Here is a 19,912-nt window from a genome sequence, read left to right on the forward strand (position 1 = left end):
AATTTGAGGAAAAGAAAAAAGTTATATATTAAAAATTTATATTCCAGAGAGGTATGCGTTGTAATTAATTTGTACATAGCGCTATAATATATGTACATTAGTGCAGTAAGAAGAAATTAAGATAAAATGATAAAAATAGTCCTTATGTTTGAGGGTAAGTTAAAAGTAGTCTCTTAAGTATGCACTAAGCAATTTTGATCCATTAAGTTTTCCATCTCCATCAAATATTTAACAAACTTTATTTGTTAGTTTTGATGAAAACTGTTTGGGGGGGAGGGGGGGGGGGGTTAAATTAGCTAGAACTATTTAGACGTACAATTTTTGAAATTTTTACTATTTTAGACCTATTTTTTAGCGTTTGGTGCAGCTTTTTGAGGTATAATTTTAGCTTTTTGGGTATTTAGTATAGTTTTTGTTTTGTATTTTATAGGATTCGATGAAACTTTTTTGGTGTTTAAGGTTGAATCATATTTTTTGTCAAATCGAACAATGAAAAAATTATTAAATCAGAAACCAAAAAAAACTATTTAGTGTTGAAATTGTCAAAAGTCTCACATCGGTGGATGATAATTTTGAATGAGAATTTCACCCTATAAAAGGAGGCCAAATGTTTAGGATTTACACACACCTCTCATTTGCCTTTTTATCTTCTTAAGGCATTTGTATCTTCTCTCTTTGGTATTATTTCACTTGTAATTTTGGAGTGGAATAAAATATTGATTGTGTCCGAGAAAGTAGACAAAATTGGCCGAACCTCGTAAATTCTGGTGTTCTTTTATTGTTGTCTTATTGTCTTGTTTATTATTTAGTGGTTGTCATAATTTTTAGTATAGTAGTTGTGACTCATTCACACTACATACATTTGGCTTCCGCAACAATTGGTATCAGAGCTAAGTTACTGTCTAAGTATGCTATGTGGTTGCAGCATAGTCTGATCTTCCACATCACAAAAGATCTATCTTGGTAACTGAGTCAAGGTTCTGTCTGAGTATGCTATGTGATTGCAGCTTAGTCTGATCTTCCACACCAGAAAGGAAATAATCTTGATTTGTGTCGTCAGCTACTAAATAATATTTATGTCAAAATGGAAGACAATAAACAAGAAGAATCTACATCAAGTGTCAATAATACGTCATCGTTGGCATCTTCGCTTATGACAAGAATTGTGTCAAATGTGAAATTTGCGGTAGAAATTTTTGACGGGTCAGGACATTTTGGGATGTGGCAAGGCGAGGTTCTAGATGTTCTTTTTCAACGAGGGCTAGATCTTGCCATTAAAGAAAAGAAGCCAGATGTTATTAGAGAAGAAGATTGGAAAATTATCAATCGTGTTGCTTGCGGTACCATTCGATCCTACCTTGCTAGAGAGCAGAAATATCCATACATAAAGGAAACTTCTGCAAGTAAATTATGAAAAGCACTGGAGGATAAATTTTTGAAGAAAAACAATCAAAATAAATTATACATGAAGAAGAGACTGTTTCGCTTCACCTATGTTCCTGGTACCACAATGAATGAATATATCACCAGTTTCAATAAGTTAGTCACAGATTTGCAAAATATGGATGCAATTTTTGATGATGGTGACTTGGCCTTGATGTTGTTAGGGTCACTTCCTAATGAGTACGAGCACCTTGAAACTACTCTACTCCATGAAAATGACGAAATTTCTCTCAGAGAAGTTTGTTCGGCTTTGTACAGCTATGAACAAAGAAAGGGAGAAAAACAGAAGGGCGGAAAAGGAGAAGCACTAATTGTGAGGGGTCGTCCTCAAAATCAAACGAGGACTAAGAAGGGAAGATCCAAGTCGAGATCTAGACCCAGCAAAGATGAATGTGTCTTTTGTCGAGAAAAGGAGCACTGGAAGAAAGACTGTCTGAAGTTGAAGAATAAGGCCAGACACAACAATGGAAAGGCCATTATGGATTCAAATGTAGCTGATTGTGATGATTCAGACTTCTCATTAGTTACAACAGAGTTATCAACATCATCAGACATATAGTTGATGGACTCGGCTTGTAACTATCATATGTGTCCTAACAAGGACTGATTCGTGAATTTTCAAGAAGGAGAATATGGAGTCATCCACACAGCGGATAACAGCCCTCTTACCTCATATGGCATTGGTTCAATAAGATTAAGGAGCCATGATGGAATAATCAGAACATTAACAGATGTTCGACATGTACCGGGTTTGAAGAAGAATCTCATCTCTGTGGGAGCCCTAGAATCAAAAGGGTTCAAAATCATTGCAGAAAATGGAGTGATGAGAATATGCTCCGGTGCACTAGTGGTAATGAAGGCCAATCGGAAGAACAATAACATGTACCGCTATCGTGGTAGTACAGTTATTGGGACAGCAACAGTGACATCCAGTGATGACAAAGAGGCAGAAGCAACCGGGCTATGGCACATGCGCTTGGGACATGCTGGAGGGAAATCCTTGAAAGCTTTATCTAATCAAGGATTGTTAAAAGGCGTAAAGACTTGCAACTTGGAGTTTTGCGAGCATTGTGTTAAAGGGAAACAGACAAGGGTTAAATTTGGTATAGCGATCCATAATACTAAAGGCATTTTGGATTATGTACACTCTGATGTTTGGGGTTCTTCCAAAACACATTCACTGGGTGGGAAGCACTATTTTGTAACCTTTGTTGATGATTTTTTCCGAAGAGTGTGGGTGTATACAATGAAGAGGAAAGATGAAGTGTTGGGAATTTTTCTCAAATGGAAGACGATGGTGGAGAATCAAACAGGCAGGAGGATCAAGTGTATTCGCACAGACAATGGAGGTGAATAAAAAAATGATCATTTCAATAAGGTATGTGAAAATGATGGCATCGTCCGACACTTCACTGTCATACATACACCACAACAGAATGGAGTGGCAGAACGTATGAACCGGACTTTACTGGAGAAGGTACGGTGTATGTTGTCCAATGCTGGCCTTGGCAAAGAATTTTGGGCTGAGGCAATTATATATGCATGCCACCTCATTAATCGTCTATTATCTGCTGCTATTGATGGCAAGACACCATTTGAAAAATGGTATGAAAAACCTGCTGTAGATTATGACTCTTTGCACGTATTTGGCTCAATTGCATACTATCATGTGAAAGAGTCAAAATTGGATCCAAGAGCAAAGAAGGCTATATTTATGGGGATTACTTCTGGAGTCAAAGGATACCGCTTATAGTGTCCAGAGACAAGGAATATTATATTCAGCAGAGATGTTACCTTTGATGAATCTGCCATAACAGATAAGGTGACAGTTGAAGATGTCAAACAAACTGGTGGTGCATCAAAGTAGGTGGAGTTTGAGGGAAAATTTATTTTTCCTACACAAGAAGCAGAGGAGGAAACTCATGAAGATTACCCTCTGGAAGAAGAGCCAGTAGAGAGGGAGATTCCAACTCAGGAACCTCGACAATAACTTGAATCAATAGCAACCAGCAGGCCAAAAAGGACAATAACGAAACCTGTTCGTCTCATAGAGACGGTTGCTTGTGCAACCTCAATTGTAGTTGATGGTGTTCCTACCACTTATAAAGACGCAATCCAAAGTTCAGAAGAAGATAAGTGGAGGATTGCCATGAATGAAGAAATGCAGTCCCTTCATCAGAATCATACATGGAAATTTGCCAATCTCCCGAAGGGAAAGAAAACAATTGGGTGCAAATGGGTATTTGCAAAGAAAGAAAGATTTCCTAACCAAGAAGATATTCGCTACAAAGCAAGATTGGTGGCCAAAGGATATGCTCAGAAGGAGGGAATTGATTACAATGAAGTATTTTCTCCAGTTGTAAAATATTCCTCCATTAGAATTATGTTGGCTTTGGTAGCACAGTTGAATTTGGAACTAGTTCAGATGGATGTAAAAACTGCATTTTTACATGAAAATTTGGAGGAGGAAATCTACATGAATCAGCCAGAAGGATTCAAAGTTGCTGGAAAAGAAAATATGGTATGCAAACTTGAAAAATTGTTGTACGAATTGAAACAATCTTCTAGACAATGGTACATGCGATTTGACAAGTTCATGTTGCGGCAAGGGTACAAGAGAAGAAAATACGATCATTGTGTGTATTTGCGCAAACTTAATGATGATTCCTTTGTATATCTTTTCCTATATGTTGATGATATGTTGATAACTTTCAAGAATTCGGAAGAAATTGATAAGTTGAAGATTCAACTGAATGAGGAGCTCGAGATGAAGGATATGGGTGAGGCAAAGAAAATTCTTGGCATGGAGATAATAAGAGATAGACGTTCAAAGAAACTCTGTTTATCTCAGAAAGAATATTTGAAGAGAGTACTACAGCATTTTGGCATAGATAAAAAGACTAAGCCAATTAGTACGCCACTTGCTCCCCATTTTAAGCTAAGTACTACTATATCGCTAAAAGATGAAACTGAACAGGAGTATATGTCAAGGGTACCATACGCAAATGTTGTTGGTAGCTTGATGTATGCAATGGTTTGTACGAGACCTGACATTTCACAAGTCGTTGGAGTTATTAGCAGATATATGCATAATCCAGGAAAGGAGCATTGGCAAGCTGCGAAATGGATTCTACGGTATATTCATAGTACTGTAGATGTTGGGTTAGTTTTTGAGCAGGAAGGCAATTGGTCTGTAGTTGGATATTGTGACTCAGATTTTGCGGGTGATTTGGACAAACGAAGGTCACTACTGGTTATGTGTTTACTTTTGCAAAGGCACTAGTTAGTTGGAAGTCTACTTTGCAGTCAGCAGTTGCTTTGTCTACAACAGAGGCAGAGTACATGGCTATTACAGAGGCTGTGAAGGAGGCAATTTGGCTTCAGGGGTTGCTAAAGGAGCTTGGTATTGAACAAAAAAATATTATAATTTTTTGTGATAGTCAAAGTGCTATTCAATTAGCGAAGAACCAAGTTTATCATGCAAGGACGAAGCACATTGATGTTCGGTATCATTTCGTACGAGAAATCATAGAAGAAGGTGGAGTCACGGTGAAGAAAATTCATACTACGGAGAACCCTGCTGATATGCTGACAAAAGTGGTGACTGCGGTCAAGTTTCAACATTGTTTGGATTTGATCAACATTGTTGAACACTAAAGATTGAAGATGAAGACACAACCAAAATTTGTTATTGAGAGAAAATTGAAGATGTGGAATTTTGCCAAGGTGGAGATTTGTTGAAATTGGCAAAAGTACCACATCGGTGGATGACAATTTTGAATGAGAATTTCACCCTATAAAAGGAGGCCTAATGTTTAGGATTTAAATACACCTCTCATTTGCCTTTTATCTTCTTAAGGCATTTGTATCTTCTCTCTTTAGTATTATTTCACTTGTAATTTTGGAGTGGAATAAAATATTGATTGTGTCCGAGGAAGTAGGCAAAATTGGCCGAACCTCGTAAATTCTGGTGTTCTTTTATTGTTGTCTTATTGTCTTGTTTATTATTTAGTGGTTGTCATAATTTTTGGTATAGTAGTTGTGACTCATTCACACTATATACATTTGGCTTCCGCAACATTTAGTACATACACTTAGGACCCGTTTGGCCATAGATTTTGCCAAAATAAATTTGGGCTTTATTTGGCAAACACATGTTCATAGATTTTGCCTGCATTTGGGTAAAATTCCAAATCCCAAAACCAGCTCAATAGCTTATTTTGGGCCAAAATATCACTATTATATTTTTCTAAAATTGTCCCAAACTTTTATAGTTTATAAAAGAGCCCACTATTTATTAATTTGTAACAATGTTGCTTCGTCTTCTCGGTCACCTGATAGTGTCTCGTGTAGTTCATTATAAAAATAATAATTTTGTATCGAATTTATTTATGTTCAGTACTATGGTTTGCGATAATATAATTAATGTTATTGATAATGACATTGATGGGTATTTGTAATAGTTTTTAAAACTTCTGGGTATAAGTCATGTTTCATTTTTTTCCAAAATAAATTTGGGAAATATGTTTTGAAAACTGATGTCCAAACACATTTTCATCTTCAAACCAAACTTCACCCAAATCAGATTTTTCAGAACAAATTTGAAAATTTATGGCCAAACGCTAGCTTAGAGGTTTATTTATGTGATGTTGTTTCGTTCGTTTGAGTTATCTTACTTTCTTTTTGTTACTGTTGATGTTAATTATTCTTTTTTATATCTTTCTTCTTTTCCTCCTCTTCTTGTTCTTATTTTTCTTTCTCTCTCTTTACCTTGTTTTGAGCCGATAGTCTATCGAAAATAACCTCTCTATCTTTACCAGGTAGGGGTAAGATTTGCGTGAACACTATCCTCTCCGAATTTATTGTTGTTGTTGTTGTAACATACTTAAGGTAAGCTAGTACTGTAAGCGTACCTCAAACTTTAACATAAAGACCATTGCTTATTATTTTCTTAATTTGTTCGGCCCATCTTAGTGGATAGAAGAAAATCCCGATATTTTTTTACGGAATACCCGTTCAGATGGCAGATAAGGCCCGAGGTAAAATAACTCTTAGGGTTGTTTGGTATATGGGATATGGATAATAATCTCAGGATCAAGTTTGGAATAAACTTTATCCTATGTTTGGTTTGTAGTGTTAGCTAATACAATGATAACTTTTATACTAAAATAGTGGGATTAGTTATCCCATATAAAAAATGTGATAACTAATCACATGTGATATCCCACCATTGTACCAAACAACTCCTTAATTTGTTCATCCCATTTCGCTGTTGGACATAAGTCGCATTTCTGAATGGTGAGTGTAATCTTAGTACAATAGACTACACTGACTTATAAATAGCATTTAGTAATTGTCACTTATATATTGCATTTTGTAATTGCGATATAAATTGCATTCGGTTTGCGACATACATATGGTATGTGTAATTGCTACTTATAAATCGTTTAGCATCTCATAATTGCCAATTACAAATACAAAGCACCTTACTGTTCAGTTTATGCCAATTATAAATCGGTCAATAAAACCGCATTGCATGCGACTTTCTATAAATGTCACTTTCTATAAAATCCATTATATTTTTTATAAATGCATTTTATTTAAAAAATTGCACCTTTTGTTTTTTTTTGTTTTTGAAGCGTCTCTCTCTCTATTCCCTGCGACGAACACTTGCTTCTCCGGTAATCGCTGCCGACCACCATTTTCCACCGGAAACGGTTTGTTTTTCTGTTCTCTTATTTATTTTTCTACTTCTTCTGTTAGTTCGTCTCATTTAGCTTTGCTAGCAAAAACACTGAGCCTTCTTTTTGTTTATATATTAGGGTAAAAATGTTGCCCTTTTTCAGTTTTCTGAATTGGGTTTTGAAAATTCACTTAGGTTTTTCTATTTTCTGAGTAAAATGTACTAGTAATTTTCTTGAGTTCTACTGTTGTCAGTTGTTAAGATTTTAATATTTTCTGTTTTTGCGTTGTTTTAAGTTGGATTTAGTGTTGAGAGTTGGTTTTGCTTGCAATTCCTCAAGATGGGTTTTAGTTGTTTCTTTAAATATTTTTTCTTTTCCCAAATTTTCTGTTAAATTTTGATTTTTTTAATCTTGTTTACATTTGGTTCTGATGTTTTAAAACTCACTACAATTTTTTTAATTTGGTTCAAATTACTGCTCTACGAGTTTCAAAGTAATTGTCATATCCCGAGTTTTGGTTCAAATTACTTCTCTTTAAATTTGTTTACATTTGGTTCTGATGTACTCTAGCTTGATTTCTATATAATTAAATGTTGTAGTATTTTTACAGAATTGTATTAATATGCCCGATTCATTTTTGGTCAAAATTAACCTTTAATAAGTGAAAAGGGATTGACAAATTGGGATGGAAGAAGTAATTCATTAGTGTTTTCTATCTAAATGACAATAATAAGCATGTATGCATGCTCGGTCGAACCCAGTAACCTCTGTTGTATTTGTAAAATTAAATTTACAACCCAATTATTAGCACTTGAAGTCTTCGTTCTGAAATTTATAACTCATAAAGCTGAGATCGTGGCTCCGCCTCTGCTTGTTGCGTGAACTTAAAATTGATAATAATAAATTGAACTCTCTGCTTGCCTATTTCCCAAAAATTTTACAATGTTTTGACTGTTCTCTCTCCTTTTCTTCTCTTTTTTTTTTTTCTTTTCGTTATTTTACATTTCTAAACATTGTTTTTTATTATAGTAACTAGCCATGTATTTATTCTTTGTGATATTAAAACTGACCCAATGGTCATTTCTGGATGCTAGGTGCAAGGGTAACATAACTTGGAAGATCAATAATTGGCTAAACGATCATTTTCTAAGATCAGCTTTTCTTAGGTATCCTGAAGAAATACTTAGTGTGCAGATACTTTTGGTAAATATGTTTTTTTTTTAAGAATGTTTGGTAAATATGTTGCAGCTTGGAGAACTGGTTATTTCAAAATATTGTCAAATTTGAGACACTGTGACAAAATTTAAGCTGGTCTTTGGATTTTCTATCATGTGAGAAAAGGATGCGAAAGAGAGTTTGGAATGCGTCGAGGATTTTCTATCACACGGGAATAGGACGTAAAATAGAGTTTGGAATACGTTGAGGGCAATATTGCACGCTTCATTAATATACTACCTACTTGAAGAAACACTTCAACTCCTGAATTTTTTTCTTTTTTCTTTTTGGCTAAAGTATGAAGTCCTTAATCTTTTTATCCAGTACATGAATCATGAATGTTGCTGATAACCTCATAATCTTTTATCCATTTGATTAAGTCCACCTTGCTTCAGGTCTGCAGCAATCCAAACTGCAAATGCATTACACAGTTATCTTAATTTCATTTAAGGTTACTCATGGTTCTGAGATATCATTTTTTGTGGATTTGTGCAATAAAAGCTAATAGTTCAAATCTTAGGAAAACTCAATCATACTAGCACCACAAATTGGAAACACGCATAGCAAAGAGCATGATTACCATCAATATGTAATAGTATATGCTTTGGTTTGTGAGCTTGGATTTTAGCCATACTTTCAGTAAGAGATTTTTGATATAGCATTTTCTACACTTTATATTGGCTTCCTTGCTTCCTAACTGATTCATTTGTTTTTGCCCTTATAGGCTATAGCAACTGATTTTTGCTGCTACTGAATGATTGAACCCATGCCTGCTATGAAGAAGGTCAAGATTCTTTTTTCTTCTATCTTATTTCTTTATTCAGCATAACATTTACGTCCATTTTTCTTGCAAAAGAGTTACCCCACGTAAATGGGGTCTGCAGGTTATTTTGACCTTTGAGTATTTCCGCATGTTTATTCATGACCCTGTATTTCTTTTCCTATTTATTGGGAAGATGTAGGTACTAATAGCTTCCTTAATTGATTCAGAAAGGGGGCAAATCAGCACTTTACTGTAAATAAAATTCTCTTCTAATATATCTAAAGCAAAGGAAAGAGTCTATTCAAGTAAAATTTTCTCACATAAAAGGGGGTTAGCACTTTGCGGGTTCTAAGTTTAAGTTACATAGCAGCGCGCCAGCACCTTTGTATATGTGAAATGGAATAGTCCTTTTTGCTATATAAAACTACTGCTTTGGTTTTAAATGAGATAATCCTTTTAAGCTTATTCCTTTGATAAGGATCCCTTCTAAAGTAATATATCAGACCATTATATATTCTTGCGTCTGACCCAGCATAGACTCTTTCATCTTGCTGTCTACTGTCCCTGTCTGCACAAGTCATTTGCTGTTGGACACAAATGTTGTCCCTTATAAGGAGAGTTTTTTGGACACAAATGTTGTCCCTTAGTAGCACAGCCTAACTAGAAGTATCCACTGTATAGTTGCTGTTTTCGTTTTTCTTTTTCCTGGATTATTCCTTTACTTGAAAAATTAGCATTTTGTAGTTTAGCAAGGATAAAAGCAGAGTAGCGTAATGGAAAGAAACGCGTCAGCTAAAAAGCCTATTAGAATTCTGATATGTTATTCTTATATTATTGTTACGGAGCTTCTCTTATGAAGTCTGTTGTGTGTGTGTGTGTGTTTATGTTTGCTATATCAGCATCTTGTTAATATGCAATTTATTTTCCTTTCTGCACAGAGTGCTGTCCATGGTGGGATTGGGCATGTATTCAACAAATTGACAAGTGAAATTGGAGATCCTGTTGACTTTGAACTTCCAGATTGGTTGAATAAATGGCAACCCACACCCTTTACCTATATAAAGCGTAGTATCCTTCAATAGAATTAATTATGGTAGATCTATTAGATGCTCTTTAAAAGTTTGATAGTATTCTAATTAAACATCTCTTAATTCTATACACTGATTGATAAGATAATTGCCTTGGTCTTCTGTTTGATGTGCATTGTTTCTTATCTTTGTATAGCTTCCTTCAACATTTCTCTGTTTTTAGTTGTGTCAGTATTAACTATTTGTAAGATATATACCTCACCAAGAAGGTTAAGCGGCGGCTGGAAGATGATGGCATATTTTGTTCCTGCAGTTCAACAGCAGGATCTTCGGACGTGTGTGGCAGGGATTGTCTGTGTGGGTAAGGATGACTCAATTAAAATTCATTTAGCAGTCCGAGCTTTGATAGACTTAAATATATTTTTTGGAAATTACATCCCCATGACCTGCATAAATTTGTTGATTGGGAGTTCTTACATGGTTCTAGCTGACAATTTTCTGCACTGCATGCATTTTTAATAGACTCTATATCTAAGTACTCGTGGCCTAATATGCAAGTAACATGTTCTGCTGATATTCTTGCACTGGATTTGATATGTCTGCACTTTTTGTTTGTAATTTCTACAGCACCAAAAATAAAAAAAGAAAAGGAAAAGGAAAAGGGTGGTAGGTCACTAGGTTGTTTGGTTCCATCCATGTGGGTAATCTAGCTTTGACATTTTACTTATAAATTCAGAGAAAGAAGTTTCATTGATTAAGTGGAGCCCAATAATTAGACACAAGGAAGATGGAAGCTTTAGAGTTAGAAAATTAGAAGTTCATAACTAAAGTTTGCTGCGCAAATGGCTATGGAAATTCAATGATGGCAAGGCAGCACCTTGGAAATCTGTCATTGAGATCAAATATGGAAGAAAGGGGTTTGGACTCCTAAGGCAATGAAAACACCCTATGGAGTTCCTGTGTGGAAACAGATAGTCAGTTTCTGGGGAGATTTCAGCAAGATGTTAGCATTATAGTTGGAAATGGGCAAAGTGTTAGGATGTGGAAAGACAATTGCGATGGTATTGGACTGCTAAAAGAGCAATTTCCTTGCCTTCACAGTGTGGTGAATAATACTAATGTATTAATGGCTGATGTCTTTAGTGAAGATGGCTGGAATTTTCAGACTTCAAGTTCAGGAGGATTTTCTTTGACCGGAAATGCATGAAGGGGACCTTTTTCTTGCAAAAGATGCATTATGTGAAGATAAATCAGGGGATGGTAGATGTATTGTGCTGGAATTCTAAATAGAAAGGAGTTTTAATCATCAATTCTTATTATAGAAAACTCATTTAAGAAGACACTGAACTGGGATCTATGTGGCCTTGGAAGCTGATTTAGGAGACTTTGCACCAACCAAAGTGGCTTGTTTTGGTTGGTTGGTGGTCCATGAAGCATGCTTGACACAGGAGAATTTGAGGAAAAGAGGCTTTAAGCTTTATAGCAGATGCTATCTATGTGAAAACTCCTGCGAATTTGTTGATCATCTCTTTATGCACTGCAATTACACCTGGCAGATTTGGACCATTTTTATGGAAATTTATGGTGTGCAATGTGCTATTCTTGGAAATCTCAGAAGTCTGTTAGGATGCCGGAAGTCAATATATGCAGGTAAATTTCAGAAGAAGATCTGGTTGACCATTCCATTATGCATAGCATGGACCATCTGGACTGAGAGGAATAGGAGATGCTCTGAGGGCAATAAGGAGCAACTTCAAGTAGTGAAAATATATATGTATTCTAATATGTATTACTGGAAGAGTGAAATTTTATTTTTATATTTCCAGGATATGCTCGACTTGTTAGATTTTATATGGATTTAATGTGTCAAGTCTGGCTCTTTGTATTTGCCACAGTATCTTCTTGATACTGCTTTTGAATAAAATTTTACCTTATCAGAAAAAAAAGTAGTCTTATATATTCTTAGCAATTATTAGTTTGATGGTGAGATGTATTTGACCATTGGTGGATGTATAAGAGGGTTAGATGAATTTACTCAATGTTTTTCTGATAACCAAGAAACCACTAAGGACCACTGGTGCACGGTTCAAAACTCAGTTCATAATGGGCCCGCCGCTCTACCTTTTTCCACTTAAAATCTAGACTTTTGTCTGCAGCAAAGTTCGACCCCTTGACATGTGCTTAATCCACGCACCAGGTGCTGCACTCTTACCACTACACCAAAGCTCTTTACTCTTTTTTATCGGTGAATAATTGATGGAATGACTAGTGGTATTAGTTTTAGGAGAAGGTAGTCACTGCACTAAGGAGCTGTTTGGTAATTGAATGGGATATGCCTTCTCTTTGGGTAGGATGGTATGAGGAGATTATGGGTTGGATTATATGTCACGTCACATGTTTGGTGTGTCCTGATTAATGACCAGATATCTCATCATTGTCCAATGGAGTTTTTGACTTGCAATGGGATGGCCTTTTATTGCTACTTCCCAATTAGGCCCTTGACATCATCTTTTGCTTTTTGTTATTTAAATATTTTTTAAAAACTCTAGAAGTTATAATTTAGTCCAACTTAATTTTTTCATGCCACAGAATCATCATCCATCAATCTGAGAAAAAACAAACTAAAATTGCGTAAGAAAAAAGAAAAAAAAAGCTTGTCCCAGGAAAGATAAAGAAAAGAAAGGCGATAAATATTAAATTCACATGGAAGGATGAATAAGGAAGGGGAAGGGAAAATAGAGAAGGGGAAGTTGAGTGTGGGTTGAGTCTTCATACGGGAGGGAAGGAGGGACTGAAAGGGATATGAGAGGGCTCGCATGGGGTGGGGGTTGGTTAATCCTCAAGTGTGGTGCTTGTAGGATGGGGTTTCTAAATGGGTAGGGAGGCAGCTCGTGACTATGTTGTAAGAGTGAGAATAGCAAGGTTCCTGGCATACGGGTTAAGGTGGGAGGAAAGCTGGACTTTGATGAAAGGGGATGTGACAGGAAGCCTAGGCTTGATTGGGCGTGAAAAAAAAGGAAGAGATGAATGTTACCTTCTCAATAAAAAATAAAAAATAGAAGAGATGAAATAAGAAGATGGTGCCTTAATATGTTATATATCATAATAGGTGCTTATCCAGTACCCCCAGGGCCTAGCTCAAGTGGCAAAGGGTGGTGGATTTGTGTCTTAGGTCACAGGTTCAAGCCCCCACACCATGCAAAGCAAAGCCTGGTATTTAAGTGGAGAAGGGTAGAGGGGCGGACCCATTATCCACCGTGTTTCGAAGGCTGCGGTTGGTCCAAAGGATCGGCCCCAGACGGATTTCTCGGTCATAAAAAAAAATAGGTGCTTATCCAGCGAAAAGTTATAGTTACCCCCTCCTGTAAATAAAGTGGCGAGACTTCTTTGGATGATTTATCCAGAATCATCCAATCCAGGGTTTACATAATTTGGGATTATGTTGGATAACTTTTATGCAAACCTTAATCCTATGAAGTAGCACCTGAGGCGCAAAAGAGATACTACTTTCAGCATCTTGACATTTAAACCATCTGTAAAGTCGTGGGTTGTTAGTTATTTCACTTTGCTTTTTCTTGCAGCATTTTGTGGTCTAGCTGCTCCTCAGGGTGTAAATGTGGGAGTGCTTGTCTGAACAAACCATTCCATCAACGTCCTGTGAAGAAGATGAAAATAGTTATGGTATGCACATAAACTTTGAACACTGGGATATTTGGACATATGTTAGTTATTGCGTGCATTTTGACAGCATTGAGTCATCATTTATATCATTTGTGACCTTGTCTTTATTAGTCTTTTTGTTACCAGGAGTGTAGACAATTCCTTTCCCATATAGAGCATTTTCAGTTTTCAGACAATTGACACCAAAGAAGCTTAGAACCTGATGTTTCTTATTTTTCCACTTTTAAGAGGTTGTACATACTTTGATTGAGTAGTTATGATTGGTATCTTAGTGCTTTGGTCATAACATAGGTTTTTGAATTTTCCTTTCATGTTCATCTTTTCTTTTAGGTTCTCTTTTGTTTGTTGTTTTTCCGTTCACATCATTGTTTGCTAAGCTTACTCATTTAAAAAGAGGACCAGAGTTTACAAGCCGACTGAAGTAAGTCAAGCTCATTATATAATGATGGATTCATAAAAAGTAATCAATCAATAAATGATACAGTAAAAAAAAGTAATCAATTAGTACCTAAACAAACATAAAATTTGCCAAATGGTACCAGCTTCCAAATGCCTCAAAAAATGCAGGGTGGTACCATTTGCCATATCTATTTTTGCATTTCATTTTCTCACATATCTGGTGTAGAATTAAATTATTGTTGCTTATTTCATACTCTTCCAACTTTCGTTCTTCTGAAAACCAACCAATAATCATCTATGATAGTCAAGCTTTGTTGACACATAAAATGCAGACTGAGAAATGTGGCAGTGGGATTGAGGCAGGTGAAGATATCAAGAGAAAAGAGTTTGTTATAGAATATGTTGGAGAAGGTGAAGTTCTTTCAGTTTCTTGCTTATTACGAGGAGTATTTCATGTTTTGCACATTCTGAGCTGTTACAACTGCAGTTATTGATGACAAAACATGTGAAGAGAGACTTTGGAAAATGAAGCACAGTGGGGAAACAAATTTTTACTTGTGTGAGATCAATCGGGATATGGTGATTGATGCCACTTACAAGGGCAACAAATCCAGATACATTAATCATAGCTGTTGTCCAAATACTGAGATGCAGAAATGGTATATAAACGGCTTAATATTTACTAATCATTTGTAGCTCTCTCAAACCCTCTTCTCAGGGATACCAGCCTATTGTGGGAATTATTTGTTTTCATACTGAATCATATTTTCAGGTTGATGGATGGTGAGACAAGAATTGGCATATTTGCGACACGTGACATTAAAAAGGGCGAGCATCTGACCTACGATTATCAGTATGGACATTGAATTTTTATTTTGATTGTTTTCTGCCATCCTAGCATTTTCGGTCAGCAGTGTGTTATCTCCGAGTGTGCATTTGCCCTTGCTCAGTCTAACAAGTGTAGCAGGTTTGTTCAATTTGGCGCAGATCAAGATTGCCACTGTGGTGCTGTAAAATGTAGGCGAAAGCTGGGAATTAAACCTAACAAACGAAAACTTTCCTCTTCAGATGCTGCATTAAAGTTAGTGGCATGTCAAGTTGCTGCGTCCTCTCCCAAAGTGAAAGCATTGCTATCTGTAAAACATGTGTGCATCTCTACTCTGTCTATGATCTGAGATATAAGAGCAGTGTGTGTGTCGGGTCGATTCATTCTTTTCGCGGACGTTTATTTACTAGATTTATGACCAAATTCGTTAGTGCTTGTCCATAATTGTCCTGGTGGTTTGCGAAAATGAAATTGATAGCAAATTATGACCTTCAGTTTTATCGAGCCATACATATTTCTGCTCCTTTCTGAATTTTGTTAGAGGGAGTCGTAAAGAGGACAAGATGCTTGAAATTACCGTCTAAAAATAGTTCCCTTCATTCCTTTTCCCAATTGGGCAGGGCCATCCTGTGGAAGAACCATGCTGCTTTTCCCTGGAAAGAAGTTGGAAGATCACTTTTCCATGCGAAATGACATGATCTATCTAAATGAAATTTCTTGCATTTGTTGGAAACTTAATACAGTAAAGAAGATAATTTGTATAAGATAGCCAACTGCCAAGGTCTGAGGTTTTCTGCTTTCATTATTTGGCTGTGACCTGTATTTATATGTTTGCAGAAAAACATAAAATTATCTCAAACCCTTAGTGGACTAGAGGTTTAAATGATGATCATAAGCTACTTTGTTGTATTTGAAATATGAAGAAAGGGGCACCCAAGGGTGTAGCCTAGTAGTTAATGAAGTGGGTTAAGAACCATGAGGTCTCATGTTCAAATCGCAGCGGAGACAAAAAAACACTACCTGCATGTTGTTGGTGGGAGGTAGCAGGTATCCCGTGGAATTAGTCAAGGTGCGCGCAAGCTGGCACGGTCACCACGGTTATCAAAGAAGAATATATAAAGAAAGGTAACACGAGGATGTGAGGGCGAAATAGACTTCATCTGAAGTAAAAGTGCAAGGGTTGCATGATGGTACATGAAGTGTGTTATGAGCAGAGGCGGACCCACATTGATTATAGAGGGGTCACCGGAACCCGTTAGCCTCGATAAAAACACTGCATATATGTCATATATATATATATATATATATATATATATATATATATATATATATATATATATATATATATATATATTTGTATATACATTGAGGACCCCTTAAATAATTTAGTTGCCCCCTTATTTACAAAAACTTGGACGGGACCGTTGGTCGAGAAGCCTGCTCAAGCGCCTTCCCTTGATTGGCGTCTTGGATTTGAAACCCATTCATGCAACTGTTCTTTTTTGTTTCTTCTTTTGAATTCAAAGATAGTTTACTCTAGCAAAAACTGAGTATGGCAAATGGCACTTCCTTAATTCCTGAGTCATTTCCTTATTTTTACTATTTTCCACCTTTTCCCTCACGTTGTTTCTTACCGTTCTTACCGGTAGTGTCCTTAGCTATCATTTTTCATTCTTCTTTTGCTCCTTTTTTCTTTTCCTTTAATTTTTTTCTATCTTATTAATTTCTAATCCATTTACATTATTTTTCAGGATTTTAATATTTAAGTTTACCTATCTTGTTTTTTATATGTATTATCGTTAGAATGGATGTGATTCTCTATAATTTATAAAATGCTGGTAAAACATACAATTCTCATCTGGAAGTAAAAATATTTGATTAAATCAAAGTTAAATCTATTTAATTAATTGGATGATCGATTTGTATATATAAGTTGAATAAATATAACTAAGTTAATATATATTCAGTCAGGAACTGCGCTAAATTAACGCAGAACCGAACAACTAATCAAATGCATTATGGCGACAGCCAACTATATAGATTAAGATCGGGTGCACCCACTGTCTATAAATCCTGGGCCCGCCTCTGGTTATGAGTTAATAACCTGTTAGGATTCTTGTAAGATGAAGATAGCTGGAAAAGCATGCATGACGGATGACTGACTTAGTGTTTGTGTTTGGCAGAGGCTAGTGTCATGGTAATCCCAGATCTATGAGCCTACTAAGTGTGTTAGATGCCTGTCTTGGATAATAACAGGATATCATTCTGAGGTGGGTCAAAATATTTTCTTCACTAATTAGGATGTGGTTTGGCGTTTTGCAATCTTTGAACTCTAACCTAACTAGCTAGTTCTTCCCAGAAATTGATAAGAGTAGTGTTAATGATGTTTTGATAATTTGTTTTGGTTCTTGCTTCGTAAATGTATACACGTAAATAGTTTGAAGGAGCTGCAAAGCACTCTAATATTTGAGTAAGGCCAACTCTTTCTTCTTATTATTCTCTCTTTTCTGCTTTGTTTTCTTATTATTTTTTCTTTTCTCAGATTTGTTACCTCTTCTATATTTTTTTCTCAAAAGGTTGATGTTATTGAGGAAGAACGAGGGTTTTGAAATGCCTTTCCCTTGTTTAATTTTCATTCGAAGTGAAGGCAGATGACTTTGATATGTGCAAAGAGGAAAAGCAGAGAAAACAATAGGATACCACAGAGAATATCTCCCAGCTTAAGTTATGCTTTTAAAAAAAAGGAAGTTTTGTTATCTCGTTTGCACTTCCTTTAAAGACCAAGTTATGGGTACCTATATGTTGTTAATTATGTCTGACTATTTCCTTCATATTTCTCCCATTTTACTGCCTTTGGTTTGGTTCCATTGATGGATACAGACCGAATAGTTGCATACACTTTGTTTCTCGAAGAAGCGATTTCGAACGCTATTCTATTATCTTTCAGATTCCTATAATACATTATCTGTTTCCCCCGATATTGGACTTATTAACCTTTTATTTACTTTTATACCAGGGTTGTCAAACTGGAGTTCCTCCAAAAGGTAGGTTAAGTAGTCATTTGACTTCCATGATATCTGTGTTAGGAAAGTTAGTGTCTCTTTGATTTAACTTGGATCTCATCCTGTTTAGGAAGTTGGAATTGTGATTCTGCTCAGAGAATCCAGCGTCCTCGTAACTGCGTAGGTCATCTTATAAGAATAATTCGCTCTTGTGATCAAAGGTATGTCTCATTAGTATTCGTAAAATTCACTATCTTTTCTATCTTTTCTATCTTTTTTCAATGATTAGATACTGTAGTATACTATGAAATATTTTAGTTTCTTTCTAGGAAGTCTATTCAAACTTCAGATTTTAGTTATTAATGCTGAGATATTTTCATGAAACCTGCATCTCTATTCAGAGAAGTAATTAGAAATTTGTTTCACATGTGGTATCCATGGTTTCATTTTTCATGGAATCTTTTTTGAGGTCTCTTTTATAGCTTTTCTTATGTAATCCTCAGGTTTGTACTAAACATTGTTTTGCATTAGGAATTGTCTACTAACTTTATGTGTGTGTGGTAGCCAAGTATGAAAGTGGTTGCAATCTTGTTAACTTGATAAAGACAGTATCCTCTAAACCTAGAAGCTAGGAAGTTTTTCCGTGGATACTCTTCCACTGGTTGCCAATTTAATCTTCGGTTTCTTCTCATTTATTTGTTCATGTTTTACCTTTTCCAGTCCTACTGACTTACTGTGGGTCTTGAATACCTTGTTTTTCTCAGGTCCTTTGGAATTATAAAACAGTTTGACAGCATCACCAAAAAACATTTGGTAAGGAAGCTTTGAATTTTTTCTTGTGGAACTCGGACACCCGTGATTTGGCTGATTATTCACTTTTGTTCTTCCCTCATCCGCCCCAATCCAACCTAACAGATCATGTTTGAAGACGGTAGTGTCGAATACGTTGACATGTCAACAGAAGATTGGGAATTTTGTAACTTTCTTGTGTAATCAGGTATTTGTCCAACTTTTCATTTAAGGTTCAATCTATTATTTGTATACTATTGCAGAATGGATCCATGCACCCAGTTCAGGTTTAAAGGTTGAATTTTAATTAGGGATAATATTCTAAGAAGTCGTCAGAGATTATATACCAGTAGAAAATATAGAAAACTTCTACTCTTCATTTCTATTTTGTATAATATTGGCATGATATGAGCTTGCATGGAGAGACATGATCGCTGAGGATTCATATAGCCGACTCCAACTTGTTTGGGATTTAGACATAGTACTATTGTTTGTTGTTTCTAAGGAGTTCATTGCGGAACAATTGTTTTGTAGGTCTTAGCTGTCAGGATAAAGATATACATGATTCAACATCTGCAGCAGAGATGCGATATGTTGTTCAACATCCAAAATTGCAATGGCCCGCTAGCTTTGTTTCTGTTGTACCAAATGTAGCATGTTTCCTCTCCCAATTTCATTTGTTGATATAAGTCTGCTGATGTTAGTACTCTCCTTAACTGGTGATGGAAGTTCTGATGATTCTTTCCCATGTATAAACATAACAAATGTAACAATAGGTCACCCCGTTCCAATTGTATCGGATATCTCTGATAAACAAGTTGACTATGTGGTTCATAATTCATTAACTAGAGAGAAGAGAGAAATTCGTTAGCTCTCTATTTTTGTACCTTGATTGCTCGTGTATTGTGTAAAGTTTGCTGAATTTGGATATGGTCAAATGTGTTTGTTTCTGTTCATTTTTTCTTGATCTTTTTCACATTCTGTTTCTACTTTGGCCTTCAAAAGAGGATTTGCTTTCACAATTTTCTTTTACTTGTATGCTTTGATTTCTAAACAGGTCAAAATTAACATTGTGAACTAAT

The 19,912-nt window shown here is 35.8% G+C and overlaps 1 protein-coding gene across 3 annotated transcripts; it reads left to right on the forward strand.

Moving 5' to 3' along the window:
• Positions 1-7,008: 7,008 nt before the first annotated feature.
• Positions 7,009-19,786, forward strand: LOC104109477 (histone-lysine N-methyltransferase ASHH3-like). Of its 3 annotated transcripts, none has more exons than XM_009618797.4 (15): positions 7,024-7,160; positions 8,222-8,330; positions 9,067-9,126; positions 10,044-10,173; positions 10,383-10,494; positions 13,715-13,814; positions 14,546-14,624; positions 14,701-14,872; positions 14,986-15,066; positions 15,181-15,358; positions 18,056-18,083; positions 18,172-18,262; positions 18,806-18,854; positions 18,957-19,038; positions 19,365-19,786. In XM_009618797.4, the coding sequence occupies exons 3-14, from the start codon at positions 9,097-9,099 to the stop codon at positions 19,032-19,034; spliced, it is 1,128 nt and encodes a 375-aa protein (XP_009617092.1). In that variant the 5' UTR covers positions 7,024-7,160; positions 8,222-8,330; positions 9,067-9,096; the 3' UTR covers positions 19,035-19,038; positions 19,365-19,786. The 3 variants fall into 3 exon arrangements, with proteins under 3 accessions (XP_009617093.1, XP_009617092.1, XP_009617091.1); XM_009618796.4 differs by having other exon boundaries at positions 8,222-8,293; XM_009618798.4 differs by lacking the exon at positions 8,222-8,330 and having other exon boundaries at positions 7,009-7,160.
• Positions 19,787-19,912: the final 126 nt, after the last annotated feature.

Source organism: Nicotiana tomentosiformis, chromosome 11 (assembly GCF_000390325.3).
Source record: "Nicotiana tomentosiformis chromosome 11, ASM39032v3, whole genome shotgun sequence".
NCBI lineage: Eukaryota > Viridiplantae > Streptophyta > Magnoliopsida > Solanales > Solanaceae > Nicotiana > Nicotiana tomentosiformis.